The sequence below is a fragment of the Musca domestica genome, unplaced genomic scaffold, assembly GCF_030504385.1.
Source record: "Musca domestica strain aabys unplaced genomic scaffold, Musca_domestica.polishedcontigs.V.1.1 45, whole genome shotgun sequence".
Taxonomy (NCBI): Eukaryota; Metazoa; Arthropoda; class Insecta; order Diptera; family Muscidae; genus Musca; species Musca domestica.
In genome coordinates this window covers 3,778,947-3,801,807 of record NW_026712335.1, presented here as the reverse complement: position 1 = coordinate 3,801,807, position 22,861 = coordinate 3,778,947, and the positions used below count along the sequence as shown (strand labels likewise).

Genomic DNA, 22,861 nt, shown 5'->3' with positions numbered 1-22,861 from the left:
TTGTTGTTTTTATAAAAACAAAACAAAAATAACTTCTATGACAAAAAAAATTTTTGGGTAAAAAATGGGATTAAGTCTGACCATTTTGCAACAACAAAATGTTTTTAAATTCAACATTTGGCTTTTAAGACAGATATATTAAAAAAATTCATCATTTTTTTCGATATTAAATGACAGAATATGGGCCTAATTTTGCCCTTATACCAACCAACCCACTTTAGAAATCATATATATTCCAATGTCGTTATTTTTCATGTTTTCAGTATTATTTTTTGTTTATTAGAACACTGTATCCTTAAACATTTGAATTGTTAATGCGTACGTATGGCATTACATCGCACATTAAATCCACAAGCATTGAACATGTGGCGCCAAACATCTACCTGTCGTCCACGTCGTCATTGCTGTCGCCAACATAGACTGTGTAAATATTTGTTCAATAACAAGGCGTTTGTTTTGATTAAATTCAACATCAAAAGGATAAAAACGATTAACGAACCCTTAAAACCAGAAATAGCCTATGCAACCCACAACTTCCTTATTTACAATACCTTCATACCAAAACAGCAAAAAAACCAAAATGTAGGACAACTACTCATTAAGGAATTTTGAGATGTCTTTCCCTTGAATCAAGTGCAACCTTTTAAAAATCACAAAATAAAGAAGTTTCCACATCATCTGGAAGATGACATGCGCATAACCGAAATGTGGCAAAATCATGTGTTGAATTATTTTCGTTGCGGCACATTGGGTTGAAATTCAACATATTATATACACATCCTTATGGGAGATACGGAAAATTTTTCTTGATAAAAATAATGGAGTTAGACCCTATGTTCCTTTGGACAAAATCCGTGTCAGGACATTTTTGGTCGATCTAGACATTTGTCTATGGAAACGATAACTTCCGAAGAGAGTATTTGAATTGGCCCAAATTGGGTACATTGATATATTTTTCCAAACTTACATCGAGTTGGAAGATGGGCAATATTAGTCTACTCCTTATGCTACCTCGCCAACAAAAGCAAAAAAATTTCGAAATGCAGAAGTCACGGTGAGTTGATATTTGGAGGTTATTATGTAAACAGTTCTAAAAAGTACTAAATGGTACTCAAGTTGGTATTTATGGAAATAAATAAAGAAATAATATAGTTGGTATTCTAAATGTTGGTATCAAAATCAGTTAGGTGGGGTTTGTTGATATATAGAAGTGGTTTTGGAAATACGTTCAAAAAAAGTACCAAATTGTATAGAATTTGGTATTTAGGAGAAGGATTGAACTGGAAATCTGAAATACGTGTCTTTGATATTGTGTAGAAAATACGTACTAAAGAGGGTTTGGTAATTCGAACAATAAGTTTACCAAATGAACTAAAATGCACTTAATTTGGTACAATTGGAGTCATATGAGCGGATATAAGTACGATCTTGGTTTTGGAGCTACAATTATACAGAAATTACTAAATGGTACTAGATTTAGTCAGAAATCAGAAATTTGTCATTAGGGTCCCTATTCATGGGTAGGGTCGTTTATGTAGGGTTTGAAAAATTAGAAATCACAGAGTGAACAACAAAGTCAAACGACATAATTTTAACATTATTAAAATTTTTTTGAATGAAAACAAAAAATGTCGAAAATAGAAAAATGTAGAAAAAGTTTAGATTTGTTCGAATTGGTCACCTTTGGCACGAATTATAGCCTTCAAACGGCCAATGAAACCGTCAAACGCAGCCCGAATGTTTCTCTGTGGTATTTTGGCTCATTACCGGCGAAGCCCTTGCTTGAGGTGATCGACACTTTGATATATTTTAGTGCAAACCTTGCTTTCCAAAATACTCCAGACACAATCGTCTAACGGAAGCCAACCGAAGCAACTCTTCAGCTCTTTTGAGTATATTTTCTTTTCGCTGTCGTGTAAGTTCTTGCACTTTTTAAAATTTCATTGGATTTACCCCGAGCTCATTTTTCAATATTTGCCGAATGGAATATTGCGATATATTCAGCTCACGAGCCATTTTTCGCGGGTTTCGATCAAGTCGAACCATTTCTGCGGATATTCCTGTTTTCTTCCGTCCACTTCCTTGACGTCGGGCTACACTACCAGTATCACGGTAACGAACGATGGTAGGAAATACAAAAGATGTATTCACATTTAAATGCTGGAGTGCTCTAACGGTAGCCACTTGTGGTTTTCCAGCCAAATATAAAGAAATCACACTATCACGCTTGAATTCCATCACGAATAACTTTTTTTCTGGTAAATTCTTACCAAAATGTTTTTGTACCCTTGTAAACAATATAATGAGCTGTCACTGGAATAATTTTAACAACTATCGAACGAGTGACTGTCGAGAAATGGCAGCAGTCTGTAGTTGGTTGTAGTTTTTTCATCTCACCCTGTATATCTGCTACTACACCGACCTTTTAACATTTAAAATATCCTCTACTTGGAAAACTCCAACCCATTGTGCCACTTCGTTTTGTTTACATCCATCCAACGCACAAGATTGGGATGTCGACATGTAATCCTATAAAAAGCCATATTCCAAATTGTTCCAGCTTCAGTTGTAAACAGACATAGTTTATTGTTTTCATTGCTGGCATTGGTTGGTGTTATTTTTGAATGGCAACGAATTTTCCAGAATAAAAACAACACGTGATACAAATAAAACAAAAAAAAAAAAAAACAACAAAGTGCTAAGTGAAATTGTATTAAAATTAAGAATTTTCTATAAATATTTTGTGTGTGAAGTGTTAGTGTAAGGAAATACTGAAGGAGAGGAAGTGGTAAGTAAAAATTAAACATTTTAAATCGATGTAAAGACTCCACAGAGCAAAGAATTTACATTGACAACAATGATTCGATAACAGGTCAATTGTTTAAGTGAAATAGATTAAGTGTCTTGAAATGATGTGAAATATTGTCCTAAGAAAATGGGAAAAGAAAGAAAATGTAGAAAAGAAAAACATTGTACTATAAACTGGAATGAATATATTCGAGAGGCGGGTTTCCTCGAACTAGCAGAGTGTTAAGTTACTACCAAATCGACATGACAGTGGCTATTTTTGAGAAGTGATGATAGCAATTTTAAAGTTACTTATGTTGGGTTAGAATTCCAAGATGGTATCCTGTCTATTCTAAAATACATTTCTATGGCTATTCCAAGATCTGTGGTTTGGTGGACAACTATAGATAATACGTATGATTTTAAAAAAGAAAGTCCCACGCACATATAGTTGTAGTGTATACCAAGCAATGAGGTCTGCACCTAGCGCATTAGAAACAAATTCGCCAAATAAAGGTAGATTTTTAAGAATATATGAAAGATTTTCAAAGAGCTATAAGACTGAACGTAATGGACCAATGCATCAAACGAGCTAGAATATATGTGCCCAGTCTATGGTCATTCTGAATTATTATTATACACCTTAATACTCGATTCGAGCATTACATTTAAGTTTTATAGAATTTTTACGAGAAGTAAATGGGGGATTAGGATCAATTTTTTGTAGGTGTCATGGTGCAAATAACTCAAAGTAACTCATGTTAAAAAATAACTTCCTTATCTGTAATTTCTTATCTGTAATTTACTTGGTCAAATTTCCATAAATGACTTGTATATACAGGGTGAGATGAAAAAACTGCAAACAACTGCTGTCAATTCGAAGCCATTCGTCCGACAGCTGTTAAAATTATTCCAGTGGCAGTTCATTTTATTGTTTACAAGCGTACAGCAGCATTTTCGAGAGAATTTTCCAGAAAACAAAGTTATTCGTGATGGAATTCAAGCGTGATAGTGTGATTTCTTTATATTTGGCTGGAAACCCACAAGTGGCTATCGTTAGAGCACTCCAGCATTTAAATGTGAATAAATCTTTTGTGTCTCGTACCATTGCTCGTTACCGTGATACTGGTAGCGTAGCCCGACGTCAAGGAAGTGATCGGAAGAAAACAGCAACATCAACAGAAATGGGTCGAAAATTAAAGAAGCGACTTGATCGAAACCCGCGTCGCTGTGGCCATTCGGCAAATATTGAAAAATGAGCTCAGGGTAAATCCATTGAAATTCCAAAAAGTGGAAGAACTTACACCGCAACAGAAAGAAAATAGACTCAAAAGAGCTAAAGGACTCTAAAGAGCCTCAAAAGAGCCACACCAAAATGAATAGAACTAGAATTCTGAAATTCCGAATGATATTCACTGATGGAGTGCAGGATGGATGTACCAAAGAGTTTTTGGAAATTCGAACCTTAAGGTTACGAAAAGTTCTAAAATGGTACCATTTGGTAATATGTGAGTTAAAAACTTGGAATGTGGTATGAGAATCAAGGTTGGACAGTAAGTTTGATATATGAAACTAGTTTTGGAAATGTGTACAAAGTGTGCCAACTAAATGGTACTAAATTTGGAATTGTTTGGTTAAGGGTGAATGGATGGAGCTGGAATTTTGGAATTTTATATTAGGCTCCCTGTATATGGTAGGTTTGTGATAAAGGATTAGTTTTGGAAATGGGTACTACAAATGCAAGAGTACTAAATTAGAATATGAAACTTTATCTTAGGGTCGCTGTTCATGTGTAGCCTGGGCATATGGAGATTCTTTCGGAAATGTGTATTATAATTGTGCGAGAAGTATTGAAATCAAATTTTGAAATTTGACATTTAGATAACTGATGGTTTAAAATTTGGCGGTAGTTTAGAAATTAATCATATATTTGTACGAAAAGTACTAAATAGTACCAAATTTGGTATCGGGTGAAGGAATAGAGCTCAATAACCTTACATTTGCTATAGATGTCACTGTTAGTATCTGGGATTGAGTTATGGAGGTGATTTTGAAAATGTATACTATAATTGAACAAAAATTATTAAATTTAATATTGGGTAAAGGGATAGAACTTGAATCTTGATATTTGTGTAGAGGTCTTTGCTGGTGTCTGCGGTTGGGAAATGCGTACTATTATCGTACGAAAGGTGCAAAATGCCATATGGGTGTTGTGTTGAGACGGAATTCTGAAATTTAGTACCGAGGTTACTGTTGGTATCTAGGGAAGAGAGAAGGAGGTAGTTTTGATCATGGGTAGTATATCGGTATGAAAAGGATGGTAATAAATTTGGGATTGGATTTTAGGATAGAACTAGAATTCTTAAATTTGACGTGGAAGCCACTGTTAGTATATAGCTTTGACAAAAGGAGGTGGATTTGGAAATGCGTACTACGATTGTTCAAAAAGTAATAAATGACATTAAATTTGCTTTTGAGTGAAAGGACAGAGCTTGAATCCTGAAATTCGATACTAAGGTCAATGTTATTTTCTATGATTTAGATATGGTGGTGGGCACTTTTTATTATGAAAAGATTTTGAAATAGCTTTGAACAGAAAATTGCATTTGAGTCCATTCTTCAATGGTTTTAGTAATAAGCGCTCTACAATCTTTAAAATGAAAGATTTGAAGATTAGTTGGTGTAAAAGGTAAACATTTTCCAATTATACTTTCCAAAAGAGGGAAAACTTGAATAATATATAAAACCTTGGAGGTCTGAAAATTTAGTACGAAAAGTGAACAAATTGTGTATTTTGAGTACTAAAAAGTCCCAAAACGAATTGTTGGAATGAATTCAACATTTTTAGTTGGACTTTTCGCTCACTAAGTAGTAGGCTAGTAATAAAATAACTTTTATAAAATGCGAATTTAGTATCGATTGTTTTCAAAGTAAACATATCCCAATGTTTTTGCCTATATTAAAGCAATTGTGACAATGTATTATATGTCAATCCACACGTTCTGGAACGTTTCCACAAAATATTTTATAGTCAGAGAATCGAGAGACCAACGTTTTTTAATCTTGGCACATGCTAATATTTAAGTCAGACTCAGGTGCAGAGTGAACACCTTCTCGTACCATCCCCCGAAAATGTCTAAATTTTCAATTCTAAAACTCTCATAATATGTAAAATTAGTGCCCGATTTTCTATTATATTTTCCTATTCCATAGAGACAAAACTAGATCTCCCAAGAATATGTGATTTGTCGGTGTTATCCAGGGATGTTCACTTTCGGGGGCCCAGCTATCAAAAAAATATATTTTTTTTCCCTGTAAAATATAACCATACGTTCCTGGTGCTCTCCTTCTGGTATCCCTCCCACAAGGGCCCAAATTTGTTAATAATCACAGCTCTCATAAAATGCGAAATTGTTTCGCAGATTTCTTCAAAGTTCGTGCTTTAGATGTAGCGCGAAGATGACGTATGTAGTGTATACATAAATTTATGTCTGCGTAGATACTGGATGATAACCTTTTCCAAAAATAGAAAATATGTGATTTTTTGCCATATATTACCATTTGTTTCAATAAATATAATTGTATGTTGGATTTATCATAAGGAACTTACAATAAATCCAACATACAATTATATTTATTGAAACAAATGGTAATATATGGCAAAAAAATCACATATTTTCTATTTTTGGAAAAGGTTATCATCCAGTATCTACGCAGACATAAATTTACAAAGTAAATGTAGGTACATACAAAATATGAATACAATGTAGATACCTATAATACAAAACCACCCCACCCCCTACATTCTGCTGTCTAAACATGTAAAAGTAGATAGCACTTATCACAATTCAACCAAACAACCAGCCATTCAGTCAGTCAGCCAGGCAACCACCACCCTCTGGCAAAAATGACAGATGAGCGTGCCGAAAAAAATGCACCACCGCCACCGGCTTACGATGACATTCACCACCACCGCCGCCAATATCACCCCTTTTGGTGAATAGAATTAAAAGCTATATACGAGAAAAAAAATTAAATCTGTTAGAAAATTTGGAAAATTGCAAATAGAAAACTTGTTTTGGGGGAACACCATTAACCCTCTGTGCGATGAAAATTAAGTATTCCAACGTTGCTGTAGGTGAAAAACAATGAAAATAATTCGTAATAAAACACATGACCAAAAGAGAATAAAATTGTAATGACAAAGAGGCCGCAGTCAATTGAGAAAAAATACTCAGAGAACAACAATAACATATTTGATACAAAGTGGATGAAAACAAGTCGCCTTTAGGGGTACTGACATTTTCTATATCACAGTTGCGAAAAGCAACCCTTGTGATTACATACACACAGTACACAGTGGTATGGAGGTTTTTTTTTGGGTATTCTATTTAAATTATTAATTTATGGGCAACACATAGCATGAGAGGTGTAATAATTGTGCTTTCCTCTATTTGTGAGCACCTGAAATACATATTATCGATCAGAATAAAATTGGAATACGATCAGCACAAGCCACTCTGTGGTAATGAATCTAACTTTTGAAATGATTTAGCTGATAATAATTGTGTGTCCCACTTTTTGTCATGGAACCAAAACGCACCTCTCCTCCATATTTAGGTACTTCCGAATATAACTCAATATCGTTCTCAAACAAAACCACTCAGTATAAGATGCCCTAAAAAAACTTTTGCTATAGTTGAGCGTATACAGTCAAACCTCCCAGTGAACATTGACTCATGCGGATACCTCTCTTCAATGGACAACTGTCAAAATCTGTCACAGCTTCAAATAGACATTTTTAATCTCCCATTGTGGATACTCTCTTAACTAACTTACACTATTTTGTTTAGACAAAATATGACGATTTTAAAACAAGAAAAAATTGACATCGACGCAGCTGTTGGGACAATGAAGTACCAAACAAATTTTAGAATTGACATTTTTGAAGGAAAAATTATTGAAATTTGAAAAAATGGTTAAAAAATTCATACTATAACAACCTCCGATAGGCGTCGCATAGAAAAACATAAACAAATTTAGTAATTTTGAAAAAAAATTAAAAAGGACTGATGCATCTACCTTAAGGGCTAAGTACATAAGAAGCTTGAAGTCATGGCTAGGCATATTAATGTCAAATTATAATGGAAAACGACGGCTGGATTTTAGTGCGGCTCTGTAATCCCTTAGCCCTTTAATTCCTTTTCCATGTAATCTATATGTGTAGCGTACAATTGGCAGTTTACGTAAAACTGTTTATAACAGTGGCGGCGTATGTTATCATAAGTTGTGAACGCCGATGAATTTGGTCGCCTCGGCTCTGATATTCAACATCGTATTTGGGGGATCCACGCTATTTGTACAGCATTTACATTTAGTTACAGGTTGTTCAGGTTATTGGTTCACTTCAGAAAATGATATAAAAACGGACGTGTTTAACATTAAAAGAAAAAGTGGAAATTATTGAATCATCAAACAAAGATAAACTTTCTGTTCGAGAATAGGCAAAAAGGTTAATTACTTATTTCTATACCAAATGTGTATTTACGATGTACAGGGTGATATAAAAAAACTGCAACAAGTCAAACGCATTAATTTTTACTTTTTTTAAATTTTATTGAATGAAAGCAAAAAATATCGGAAATAGCATCAAATGTTAGAATAAGATTAGATTTGTTCGAATTGGTCACCTTTGGCACGAATAGTGGACGGGCCAGAAGAAAATGCCTTTGGTTATGGGAAAATCAGATCGACTTCGAGCAAATTTCTGCCGCTGACTTGCCAGTAGTTTGGAAATCGATCGTAGATCGTAAAATATGGAACAAGAAGCGAAAGATAGCTCTATTCTTTAATCTGGCATCTCATCCTCTCGAAATTGAGTTAGGGAACATAAAAATGCTATGGTTACCTTCAAATACAATTTCATTATGCCAGCCACTTGATCAAGAAATTATCCTATTTTTTAAGTTTCACTGTCGCAGTTTCATGCAGGGGGAGATAAAGTCAAACGCCATAATTTTTACATTTTTTTTTTAAATTTTATTAACTTAAAGCAAAAAATGTCGGAAATAGCATCAAATTTTAGAATACGTTTAGATTTGTTCGAATTGATCACCTTTGGCACGAATTATGGCCTTCAAACGGCCAATGAAACCGTCACACGCTGCCCGAAATTTGCTCTGCGGAATTTTGGCCCATTCCCGGCAAAGCGCTTGCTTGAGTTGATCGGCACTTTGGTATTTTTTCGCGATAATATTCGGCATTTATTCTGATGTCATGGTCGATTATTACGAGCGGAGAGCGATCATCACCATGGTCGGCGCTTGAGTTCTGGAGTTCAGCTGACCTCTTTGGCAAGTAAACACGATCATTTTGTTTGTCCAGCAGTATGTGGACAACGAATGTTTTCCTATCAGAGAAACCCAAATTCGGCAGTTCACCACTTTAGGCCAAGCGAAGCAACTCTTTAGCTTTTTTGAGTCTATTTTCTTTCTGTAGCGGTGTAAGTTCTTGCACTTTTTGGAATTTTAATGGCTTTACCACGAGCTCATTTTTCAATATTTGCCGAATGGAATATTGCGATATGTTCAGCTCCCGAGCCATTTTTCGGCCACTGCGACGCGGGTTTCGATCAAGTCGCATCTTTACTTTTCGAACCATTTCTGCTGATGTTGCTGTTTTCTTCCGTCCACTTCCTTGACGTCGGGCTACGCTACCAGTATCAATCTGAAGTTGGTTGAAGTTTTTCATCTCACCCTGCAGGTAAATACCGAGAATGACAGTTGAAAGTCGAAAATGCAGATAGCGAAATAGAAGAAGCTCTTAAATACCTCGACAATTTAAAAATATTTGTTTTACTATTTAAAGCAACTAGAAAGTAATTTAAACAGACATTTTGTATTTTATTTAAAACTAGTGCTAGTATAGCTACAATGTTAAATTCGTTCCAACAGTTCGAGTACTCAAAATGTACATTTTTTTCAGTTTGACAAAATTTTTAAATCAAAACTTCTTATTTCCTTTTTTTCTTGTTTGAAGAGAATAATAGGAAAATGCTTAGCATTTACAAAATCTTCCATTTTGAAGTTTGCCGAGAAGGATATTGATAAAACCATCGCACATTAGACCCACATCCAATTTTTCTATCTAAAACTATTCTATAACAAACAGTGACCTCAAACATATGTAAAATAGGGCCTTAAAGGCTAGATTACACATGATGTTGGAGTGACTTTTTCACAAGTATCTGCAGCACTTTTGAAGTCTACTTTTAGACGCTATCCGGAATATTTAATCTAAAAAGAAACGCTTTTAAGTATAAAAACATTGATTTAATGCAATCGAGCCTTAAATAATATATCCAACGTACCTTAAATTACATGATTCGTAAGAATTCCAGGCAAATATTTACAATAATCGGGAATAAGAGCCCTTCTTTCAGGGACATTTTAGTTTTTCCCACCCTATTTTAAAAAGAGACCGAAAAAAGAATAATTTGTTTAAAAAATCACATGTTATCATATATTACCGAACCAATATCCTTGCTACCACTGTATCCAAGTGGTTAAATGTATGCGTGGAATAAAGTTGGCTATCCCATAGAGTATTACCACAGTACCTATGTACATACATACGTGCAAAAGAGAGTTGATTTGTAGGACCAAGATACTAAAGGCCATATTAACATAAAGACCAGCGCCATCACCACCGCTACCACCACCGTCGACAGTAACAAAAGCCGCCCCGCCATAGGGGTTGTTTTTGCACTCTCTGTTCCAGTTCGCATGACCGGTCTGCCGGTCGATATGACTACAGCCAATGCTTGAGCCAACAGCCGGTTACGGAGCACAGTTGAACAGCGGCATTCGGAGCGTACGGATCATAAAAATCTAGTTTGGCGGAAGCGGCAATTCTTCTTTAAATAATTTCAATTCAATTCTCCCTCACTTCTCATTTCTTATAACACCCCAAAAATTTAGACATTTTGAATATAATACCAACAACAACAGCAACAAAAACAGCAGAAACCAAAGAACTTCTCATCCATACATTGTGTATGTATCCAGTGGAGGTAACGCGGCGACGACGACGAGACACACAAACGTTGTTACATCCATAGAAACAAAGCAAGCCAACAGCAACAAAAAGCAAAAACAAATTTCGTATTTGTGCAATTCGACGACCACGACGACGGCAAAGTACTCACCAGCCCACCAACCAACCAGGAGGTAGGTGTGTGTTTTTTAGAGATTTGTGGCAGAAATAGTCCAGCGCTGGAAAATTATCCAATCCGTGTGCTGTTTTTCGGTCCTACGATTTCTCTGTGTGAAATATCAGCTCAGAAGTGAAGCAAAAAATTTCGGGTGTTAAGTTGTAACCGATTTTGGAATTTTTCTTGAGGCCAAATTTTGACTCCTTTGTGAGTAATTAATCATTAAAAGTGGAATCCCCAAAGGCAGAAAACTCCTCGGACGCTCAAACAGCAGCCAACAACTCAGGGTCGGCTGAATCACCCGTCCAAGCGACAACACCGAAAGCAGCAAACAAGACTGCAGCGGGCACCGGCGGCAACAACCGACGACCAAAAATGGCTGACAACTGCGTCAAGTGCAAAAAGGCCATCAACGCCAAGGAGGGCATCACCTGTGCTTGCCAAAAGAAGTTCCACCGCACCTGTGTGAACATCGACGACGCTCTGTATGAGGCCATACAAAAGAACCCCATGATCGTCTTCAGCTGTGACGATTGTCGCCAACAGTCGCCCAAAGCCATGGCCACCAAACTGCAGGCCATGGAGGATAAGCTGAACAAGTTGGTGAATGGGGTCAACCAGATACAGGGTCGTATGTACCAACAGTATTTCCAAATGGGACCGAACACCAACAATGCCAACGACGTGAAAAAGCAGACCAACAGTTTGATTGTCGTCGGCAACAACTGCAATTCGGATCGTTTGCAGGTCGTCTGCGACTACGGCCGTTGGGTGCAGGTGGGTAAATTTGCCACCTCCACCACTGAGGACGACATCATTGAACACTTGGCCGAGGAGTTGAAAATGAACAAGAATCTGGTGAAATGCACCAAATTGGTGAAAAATGATGCCAATTTAGCTGCCTTGTCCTATTGTAAATTCAAGATTTCCATACCGGATTATCGCTTCAATGAACTGTTCAACGAGGCTATTTGGCCCAGTGGTGTTATGGTCTCACCATTTACACCACGTTCCCAATTGAATCAAAATCGAATTTAAGGGAAGAAAAATTGTGAAATTTCTCAAAATGAAAATAAAAAATTAATATAAACCAGTCAGTCAGTCTAGCTGAGAGAAGATGGAGGGAGGTATAAAAGAATGATGGTGTGCAATGCAAAGACAGACCGAGGGGATCCGACAAAGTGAAAGGGAAGGCGTGAAAATAATTGCTGGAGAAGTGGATGTTTATGGCGTTTATGGGACACCTGGAAGAGGAGCTGCTGATTTCGAAGTTTTGTTTTTATTTAAGGGTGCTTTTATCTACTCAATGGGGGGTGGATTTCGAGAGAGAGAGAGAAAGAATACATACAATTGTAAACAAAGAATGCCAACTGACGAGAATGTGTATCTCACAACAAGTGAGAGGCGGAGAGTGTTTATGAAGAGAGAACATGTTTATGAACAAGAAAGAAACTATTGAGAAAAGAGAAATATATTGGAGAGTAGTTTTGCAAGAAGTGGATACCGACAAAATAACAGAAAAATATCGGAAACCCCCTAAAGTATGCACCACCATGCCAAGGCAATGAACAAACTACAACACCAGCAGCAAAGTATTTGCAATTTTTCTAGAATTTTTTACGCGTTTTCCCCCAATCTACATACAAATCAATGTGTTTCCCCCTTTTCTGATGACTTCGTATTGCATATACATACATTTACTTTTATATAAATTAACATACATATATATCTATATATTTCAAAAATTTTCAAATTTTTGCAATTGAAAACCAAATGTAATTGAGAATTTGCTTAAAACAACAAATCTAACAACAAGAACTAATAAATTTTCAACACAATTCCAAAAAAGCTTAATTAAACATAATGATGAAAAAAGAGTATTGTATTTCATAAAAAGAAAAAAACATTATTACAAACAAAAAACACAGCAGATAAACAAACATAACTTTAAATATTTTAGAAATTTATAACAGAAAACTCACCATTACTACTACCACTAATATTTGAGAAATCAATGAATGAAGGCAAACCAAAACCAAACAAAATAATGAAATTTCCAAAAGTATAAAAATATTAGAAATTTGAATTACACACATACATATATTTGTCGTAAAATTACAAACCGTAATAGGTACTTAACAAAAGCAAACATTTTTAAAAGTAACGAAAGAAATCTCCCCCCTCATAAAACCAAACTAAAAAAAGATACAATTTTTACTGTAGTTGAAGCCGGTTCGCCTCAACTCTTCAACTCCCCCAAAAGGGTTACTTTCAAATTTGCCAAAAGAAAATTTCGAATATAACCCAGGGGGTGAGAAAAGGATAATGGGCACAACTGGCGTATATATAACATTATAATGATGATGATGAATAATAATGACTTTAAAGACATACATACATATTTAATCGTATATATTATACTATTTCTATTTCAAATATTTCCAAAGATTATCTTTAAGTATATTCCCCCCAACAAAGGTGAAAGTAAATTTAAAATTGAATATTGAAAATAATCAAAAAATATAAATGATTATACTAAAATAATTACATAAATGTATGAAAATCTTGAATGTATTTTGAAAAATGTATTATTACTTTACACCCACATACATGTTTAATAGTATTCTTATTTGTATTCTCAATTATATTTATATGTATATGTATTTCTTCTATACAAAACAATTCACAATTTAAACGAAAGAAAAAAATTAATTCCTTCTCTTAAAACAATTAATAAATTGGAAATTTTCTATTTATTTTTTAAAAAATAAAAATTTTATTTATTTCCCAAAATAAAAACATTCCTTTTTTATTTGTCTTCTTTTTATAAAACTCTAAATTTCTTATTTCTTTTTCAAAATATCACCAGAAAAAAAAAAAACAGAAAATAGAATAATATTCACAAGAAAACAATTGTCGTATTAGAAATGATCCTTAAAAAACAACTATTAACAATTTATTGTCATTTTAAAATATTATCCAAAACCAAAATGTAGTTTGAAGCAAATTTTTTCCAAATGCTTGTCGTCGTAAACGATTTTAGAGATTTTCAAAAATAAAAATAAAATACTAAAAAAATAAAACAAACAAAAAATATGGAAAATACAAACAATAATGCAAAACAATAACGGCAAAAATGAAACAATCCATAAAAACAATTAAATAATTATTCGTATAAAGGCAGTAGATTTCTTTCCCGCAAAATAAATGGAAAAGGGAATGAATTTCTAATGATTTCGAATTTTCAACCCAACAATTTGGGACCTCAACTTACCTTTATACGAATTAAATTTAATTATTTCCACTTTTCCATTGAGATTTTCTCTAACCTCTTCTTCATAATTCAATGAAAACACGCAATAATATTCACAAATAAACCGACAAGAACAACAATTTAAATATTTAGTATACAAAAAACAAAGGGAATGGTAAACAAGAAATAAAAACCAAGCAAAACAGAACAGAACAAAAAGTAATGCATGCATGTATTTATATCAAATTTTTAAAGAAAACCAAACAAAATAAAATTTCTTGAAATAAAACACAAAATAGTGTGATGTTTTTGTTTTCTTCAAAAAGGGATGATGACTGAGTATTATTGAAAAAGTAACCGGAGATTTTAAGGTATTTTAGGTCTTATTTTGACGATCTTAAAGCTTTTAGAAGATCTGGTGATCTAAGAGATATTTGTATAGAGAGAGAGAGAGAGAGAGAGAGAGAGACAGATATTTATCTGTAATGATTTGGAGTTGACTCCGAAGTCGCTATTACTATTGCGTTAATCTATGAACTGTATTGGCATGGCAGAAGAATACAGGTAGATGCATCAACGCTTGGGAGCATTGATATGTCAAAAAATTTAAATGTTTTTTCAAATATAAGTAGATTTTTATATGTTTTCTTATACTACGTCATGCGGAGGCTATTATAATTCACGTTTTTCAACAATTTTAACAAATTTAAATAATTTTTCATTCAACATTTTCAATTCCAAAATTGGTTTGACAGTTCGTTGTCCCAGCAGCTGTGTCGACGCGTCTACCTATATTCTTCTACCATGTCTCGTGGACTGTATTATAGCACGTTCATACTATAGAAAATTAACCCATTGGGTTAATGTGGGTTAATTTTTGTTTTCTCTTAAATGATTTCTTTTTAGGACAACGAAACTGGTCGATGTCAATGATACAAATGCGCTATTAGTGTGTATACTATTCAGATCAGACCTGTTCAACAGCAAGAACTTGGCCACCAGTCCAATTTCTCTAAGCTTTTTTTAAATTATCTACAAATCAGTGTTAAAACATAATTTATATATTTATTTTAATAATTTGCTTTATTAAAAACTTTGGGCCGAACTTTGAAGACCCTCCACTATTTGGAACAAACTTGGAAATTTAAAAAAAAAACCGTTAAAAATTCTCTAAAAATTTTAAAAATACCGTTATATTGGGGACTATACGAAGACGTGGACCTGCATAGACAACTTTTGTCATAAGCCATTACAATATTAAAATACGAAACGTGAAAAAATCCGGCGAATAATGTAGCTAAAATCGTCAAAATACCGAATATAGGAGGTACCGTTATATCGGGGCTATACGAAGATATGGACCAACACAAACCATTTTCTATCATAGACTGTAATTCCCATTACGAACTCTAAATACGAAATTTGAAACAACTCCGGTGAATAATGTCCCTAAAATCGTCAAAAAATCAAATGTCGGGTGGTACCGTCAAATGTGGGCTATACGAAGTCGTGGGCCTGCATAGACAATTTTTTGTCGTAGTATGTAGTACCCATTACGAAATCTAAATACGAAATTTGAAACCACTCCGGTGAATAATATCGCTAAAATCATCAAAATACCGAATATCGGGGGGTACCGTTATATGGGGGCTATACGAAGACGTGGACCTGCAAAGACAATTTTCTGTCATAGGCTGTAGTATTCATTTCAAACTTCAAATACCAAATTTGAAAGAATTCCGTTGATCAACAAAGAACCGAATATCCGGAGGTACCGTTATATGGGGTCTATACGAAGACGTGGACCTGCACAAAAAATTTTCTGTCTAAGGCTGTAGCATCCATTTCGAACTTCAAATAGCAAATTTGAAACAATTCCGATAAATATTGTCAAAAATCATCTAAATACCAAATATAGGGAGGTACCTTTATGGGGGTATACCAAATCGTGGACCTACATGGCCCATTTTCAATACCAAAAGTCCTGCAGACATAATATACATTTCAGTTAAATTTTATCAATCTACTTCAATTCGCTCGGAAGCTAGAATGATTTCCACAGACGGACGGACATCGCTAAATCGACATAGAATTTTATGATGATCAAGAATATATATACTTTGTGGGGTCTAAAATGTATATTTCGAGGTGTTACAAATGGAATGACAAACTTAATATACCCAGACATTTGACCTCACCTCGGGAACTTTCTAGATCACTCTACAAGGTTTGGACTTTGGACTACGGAAAATTATTTATCCAACATTTTCTAATCTTGCAGAGGGTCGTTTTTCTCCACCTCTTTGAACAGCGTGGTGTGTTTCAGTCGGCAAAAACTGACGTTTTTTTTATGTTCTTTTAATTTTTCTCTTACATTCCAGAATAAAACACGGATAATATGGAAAGTGAAAAAGAGAAAACCTTAGATACTCTAAAAACTGCAAGTGAAATACTAGGAAATTCCAATGAAACTGAGCATCAACTCGAAACTAAAACCGAATCTGAAGATCCGGAAACTGTAAAAGACTCAAAAGAAACCCAAAAAGAAACTACAATAAAACAATGTAAAAAATCCAAAGAGGCTTCCATTAAACCTAGAATCAAACAATTAGTCTCCGAAAAGGAAGTTAATAATAGTGCGGTAGAAAGAATATTTAAATATTTGACTGATTACGAGGTTGAGACTTTCCAAACATATGGTAATTTTAGAAAATGGTTACAACGGCCAGTAGATGCAGCTACGCTGGGGGTATTTCGTATGTTCTATGGTAAGTTATAGGGAGAATACAATCTTTAAATTTCGATTATAATCGTAATGCATTGTATTTAAAGGCGCTGCAATGCTAATTGACATGGCCGAGGAGCGGGGTGGTGGCAACTTAGATGTACGATTTGGTGAACCACTACATTGTCATTTTCCCCTATTCGATAGCATACAGGTGTTCAGTTTTCCCATTATGGGTTGCATTTACTTGTGTATGTGGTTGGGCGCCATTGGCATAATGTTGGGTTATCGTTTTCGTCTCAGCTGTTTGGCCTTTGTAATACCCTATTGGTATATTTTCCTTTTGGATAAGCCAGCATGGAATAATCACAGTTATTTGTTTGGATTGGTCGGAATATTGCTGCTCTTTAGTCAGGCCAATCGTTATTGGTAAGTATGAATGCAATATATTCGAGACGAGAAATTAATTGCATTTACTTCTCATTTCCTTTCCAGTTCTTTGGATAAGTACCTGAACCCTGCAATGCCATCCACGGTGCCATATTGGAATTATTTTCTCATTAAATTTCAATTTTTCCTACTCTACATGTATGCGGGCATGAAAAAACTTACCGCCGAATGGCTGTCGGGCTATGCAATGTCTTCGCTGAGTCGTCATTGGGTCTTGAGTCCATTTCGTTGGATATTATCGGAGGATTTGGCCGACTTGTTAATTGTCCATTGGTTTACGGCGATATTTGATTTTAGTATTGCGTTTTTCATGACTTGCAGCAAGACACGCCTGTTGGCCACACCATTTATGGTCAGTTTTCATTTGATGAATTCCCGGCTGTTTGTAATTGGTAAGTTGTGTAATTGCTTTAATTATTTTGAATTTATTTTGTAATTTTTTTCTTTCGATAATTTCAAAATGTCAAGTTTGATATAAAATTGTGAGATTAGGTTTTATGTTCGATATAAATTTATTATTTAAAATGTCAAATCGAAATTTTTATACGAATGCAATGGAATGATCTCACTTGTATGCGTGACGATATCTGTGTTGTCTTAATGGTATTAATTTTGTTAAGGATTGAGGTTAAATAGTTTCGTATATATTGAAGAACTCATAATTCTCTCCACAGGACTTGACATGTACAATCTATAGAGGACATTATACCCTCAACGGCGTCAAGCGGTCGTGGGAACCCTCTGTTTTATTTTAGGGATATTCGATTTATTTTTTCTTAATATCTGTATTGGCGCCCAATCATAATTGCCGGCCTAATGTATCAAACTGAAGGGAAGGTAGGCCTTTGAATATAACTTGGGAAACTAAATGTTTTATATTAGGGATCATCGACTTCTGGTTTTGAAATTTCCCGCACGACTGGCGCCCAAACATGTATTTGTCACCCCAATGTTTCAAACTTGGCCGAGGGTAAATGATACCTTTAAAAAAGGCATTAAACGGCTGTGAGATAAAAAAACTGCGTGCTCAAAGCTTTAATGCACCCTCCTGAATATTTTCGCGATAATATTCGGCATTTATTCTGATGCCACAGTCGTTTAATACGAGCGGAGAGCGACCATCAGCTGTTATGGCAGCTCACACCATCACCATGGCCGGCGTTTGAGTTCTGGTGGCCAACCGAAAGTGCACATTTTCAGCTGACCTCTTTGGCAAAAAACACGATCATTTTGTTTGTCTACAAACTGCTGGACAACGAATGTTTTCTCATCGGCAGTTCACCACTTTCGGCCAAGCGAAGCAACTCTTTAGCTTTTTTGAGTCTGTTTTTTCTGTTGCGGTGTAAGTTCTTGCACTTTTTGGAATTTCAATGGCTTTACCCCGAGCTTATTTTTTAATATTTGCCGAATGGAATATTGCGATATGTTCAACTCACGAGCCCTTTTTCGGCCACTGCGACGCGGGTTTCGATCAAGTAGCTTTTTTACTTTCGAACCATTTCTGTTGGTGTTATCTTCCGTCCACATCCTGACGAGACACAAAAGATTTATTCACGTTTAAATTCTGGAGTGCTCTAACCATAGCCAGTTGTGGTTTTCCAGCCAAATATAAAGAAATCACACTATCACGCTTGAATTCCGTCACGAATAAGCATCTGTGGAATATAACTTTGGAAACTTCCTATTTTAGTTTAGGAGTATTTTACATCTAACTTCTAAATTTCAAATACAGCTGGCGCCCAAAACATGTGATTTACGACCCAACACTTGAAACTTAGGAGGGGAATCTTCAACTGTGGCTTTCTTGAATTAAGGTATACTGGCACCCAATCATGTAGTCGTTAGTCCAAGTTTTCAAATTTGGCTTTGAAACAGCGTTAAGATGTTGGGAAAATCCCTCTTGTATCTTTGGAACCTTTTAGATTTCACCTACAACAGGCGCCCATTTAATTAATTTACAACCCAACGTTTCAAACTTGCTTAAAGGGTTCTTATATCCTCAATAGGTCTTTTTTATATTAGAAACCTTCAAATTCGGCTTTTTGAATTAAGGTATACTATACGTGTTGGTCCATGTTTTCAAAATTTAGCTTAACCTTATTCTTATACTTTTATTCACATGTATCCATAATTTAATTCCTCTGTTTTTTTCCTGCAGGTATGTTCCCATGGGTTTGCCTAGCCCAAGTGCCAATGTTTTTCGGTTTTGATTGGCCGAGAAAGCTGAATAGAGAAAATTTCAATAAATTCTACAAAAAGTTGATGAAAAAGGACAAATTACAAAATGAAGATGAAAAGAAAGCCAAAATGAATGGATCCCAAAAGGCCACAAACCAAATACAAGAAATCAAAGATAAATCTGAAAATCCCATTTTTTATTGCAAAGGCTGTCAGAAACAATTGAACATAAACAACAAATGCAACAAAACAGAATATTTACAAACATTTTTTGTTCTGTTTTACTGTGCATTACAGCTATTTTTACCCTATTCCCATTTCATTACTAAGGGTTATAACAATTGGACCAATGGCCTGTATGGCTACTCCTGGGATATGATGGTCCACTCGTACAATACCATAATGACCACAATTAAGGTTGTGGATAATTCCAATAATAAAACACATTATTTAAATCCTTATGCCTTTACGGAATATGATCGCTGGATGAAATATGCCGATATGGCGCAACAGTATGCCAAATGTATAAAACGTAATATCGACTATGAGCATCAGCGTAATCCACGTGGTAGCCCTTTGAGTTCCACAAATATTTCCATATACATTGATGTTTGGTGTTCAATGAATGGTCGATTCCAACAGCGTGTGTTTGATCCCAGAGTGGATTTATTAACAGCCGATTGGTCGGTATTTAAAAGAACTCCCTGGTCTCTGCCTTTGCTAACCGAATTAAATCATATGCGTCCACGATTGCGTAACATAGCCGATGATGTTTTGTCATGGAATAACTACTCAGATGTTATGTTTGTTGCTGATTTTCCAGGCCTAACATTGGATCACTTTATATCGCCGGATTTGACAAATGTTTCGTTGACCATACTGGAGGGTCATGTCCGTTACAAAAGTGAAAGTGACAATGAATCGTATTTTTTGACAGCAGGCAAAAGTATTGGTCTACCCGTCGGAGTTATGCATCACATAACAACAATAGGTATGAAACCTTCCTGTTATCTCTATACCTATGTCAACAAGACCATGGAACAGGAGAACATTATCATCGACAATACAACAAAAGAAAAACCATTGCTGCCATTGTGGCAAGAATTTAAGACAAGAGTAGAGAATTACAAACGTTTCCTACAACATATGGGTAATTGCATACTATATTTGTTATACGGGGTGCCGATTCCTATGAAAATACGAGATAAGGATTAATTGCATTTATAATAAAAATAAATATTTTTAAATGGACAATTTTGTATTGAAAAGATACATGAAACTGATAAGTGTATTAGAAATGAATAGTTTGATGATTTTAAAGGTGTTGAAAAATGACAAATTAAAAAATCTTTCCCTAGAAAGCGTTCTTGAAATGAATCAATGTTATTTTGAAAATTAATTAATTTATATTTCGGTTATTGAAAAGGAGAATTTAAAAGTATATATGTGAGCCCTTATGTATGACAAACTCCACAATCAATTAATGGTCTGTTCTAGAACTACAAGAATGTTCAACTTTTTACTACGATAACCGATTTTCCCTTTGCAAAAATTTTAGAATTTTGCAGATTCTGGAACAGAAGATTAATTTGATCATTATATGTACAAAAAAGCTGATTGAAAGGAATTTAGACCTGTTAATATAAACTTAAATACATTCTTAATAATGTACAGGGTGAGATAAAAATAACTGCAACAAAGTCAAACGCCATAATTTTTACATTTTTTTAATTTCATTCAATGAAAACAAAAAATGTCGGAAATAGCATCAAACTTTAGAATAAGTTTAGATTTGTTTGAATTGGTCATCTTTGAAACTAATTATGGCCTTCAAACGGAAAATGAAACCGTCACACGCTGCTCGAATGTTGCTCTGCGGAATTTCGGCCCATTCCCTGTGAAGCGCTTGCTTGAGTTGATCGACACTTTGGTATTTTTTAGTATCAACCTTGCTTTCCAAAATACTCCAGACAAAATAGTCCAACGGATTGGTGTGCGTAGATTTTGGTGGCCATTGTGCGCTGGAAATTAAGCGAGGAACCTCATTTTTGGGTGCGTGTGCGAGGCGAGTGCGATTGTGCTGAGTCCTGTTGGAATGTCCAAGGTCTGCGGCCAAAACGTTTGCGTGCACAAGGCTTTAATACACCCTCCAGAATATTCGGCATTTATTCTGATGCCACGGTCGATTAATACGAGCGGAGAGCGACCATCGGCTGTTATGCGGTTATGGCCCACACCATCACCATGGCCGGCGCTTGAGTTCTGGTGGCCAAACGAAGGTTCACATTTTCAGCTGACCTCTTTGGCAAGTAAACACGATCATTTTGTTTGTTTACAAACTGCTGGACAACGAATGTTTTCTCATCGGAGAAAACCAAATTCGGCAGTTCACCACTCTCGGCCAAGCGAAGCAACACTTTTGCTCTTTTGAGTCCATTTTCTTTCTGTCACTTTTTGGAATTTCAATGACTTTACCCCGAGCTCATTTTTCAATATTCACCGAATGGAATATTGCGATATGTTCAGCTCACCAGCCATTTTTCGGCCACTGCGACGCGGGTCTGGATCAAGTCGCTTCTTTACTTGTCCAACCATTTCTGCTGATGTTGCGGTTTTCTTCCGTCCACATCATGGTAACGAACGATGGTGCGAGACACGAAAGATTTATTCACATTTAAATGCTGGAGTGCTCTAACGATAACCACTTGTGGTTTTCCAGCCAAATACAAGGAAACCACAATATCACACTTGAATTCTACCACGAATAACTTTTTTTTCTAGAAAATTCTTACTAAAATGCATTTGTACGCTTGTAAACAATATAATGAGCTGTCACTGGAATAATTTTAATAGCTTTCGGACAAGTGGCTTAGAAATGACAGCAGGCTGTTATTTCATCTTGGTTGGTGGCAGTTATTTCATCTCACCCTGTATACACAATAACTGATTGATTCTCAATTAAAAAAGGAAATTAAGACCTCTTAATATTGTTGATAATGTATTTATCAAATATTTTTAGTTTATCTTTAGATGATTATTTAATTTGTTAATTTTTTAATACTCTTTTTTTATAAATATTATATTTTAGATATATTATACGTGCCAAGAGTAAACTTATAAAGAACAATTTAACTACTTACATTCCTAAACCAATTTTTGTAATTACCTATATACATAAATATCCTATAAATATAAATAAAGAGATGAGTGATATACAAACAATTTAATGTATGCATTTTATATATTTACAATAAAG

At 35.0% G+C, this 22,861-nt stretch overlaps 2 protein-coding genes across 2 annotated transcripts; both read left to right on the top strand.

The window, feature by feature from the left end:
* Positions 1-2,501: 2,501 nt before the first annotated feature.
* On the top strand, positions 2,502-22,781 carry LOC101889022 (vitamin K-dependent gamma-carboxylase). Its single transcript, XM_011296492.3, has 5 exons — positions 2,502-2,788; positions 16,634-17,020; positions 17,085-17,406; positions 17,473-17,819; positions 19,586-22,781. Exons 2-5 carry the CDS (start codon positions 16,651-16,653, stop codon positions 20,818-20,820), a joined length of 2,274 nt encoding a protein of 757 aa, XP_011294794.3. The 5' UTR covers positions 2,502-2,788; positions 16,634-16,650; the 3' UTR covers positions 20,821-22,781.
* On the top strand, positions 10,619-14,556 carry LOC101888496 (PHD-finger). Its single transcript, XM_005189023.4, has one exon. It carries the CDS (start codon positions 11,375-11,377, stop codon positions 12,035-12,037), a length of 663 nt encoding a protein of 220 aa, XP_005189080.1. The 5' UTR covers positions 10,619-11,374; the 3' UTR covers positions 12,038-14,556.
* Positions 22,782-22,861: the final 80 nt, after the last annotated feature.

Bases quoted from the DNA above. Each gene is read 5' to 3' on its own strand.
- LOC101889022 (XM_011296492.3), top strand. From the start codon at position 16,651: ATGGAAAGTGAAAAAGAGAAAACCTTAGATACTCTAAAAACTGCAAGT. The intron at 17,021-17,084 runs GTAAGTTATAGG...TTGTATTTAAAG, and splicing joins GGTATTTCGTATGTTCTATG to GCGCTGCAATGCTAATTGAC. The intron at 17,407-17,472 runs GTAAGTATGAAT...TTTCCTTTCCAG, and splicing joins AGTCAGGCCAATCGTTATTG to TTCTTTGGATAAGTACCTGA.
- LOC101888496 (XM_005189023.4), top strand. From the start codon at position 11,375: ATGGCTGACAACTGCGTCAAGTGCAAAAAGGCCATCAACGCCAAGGAG.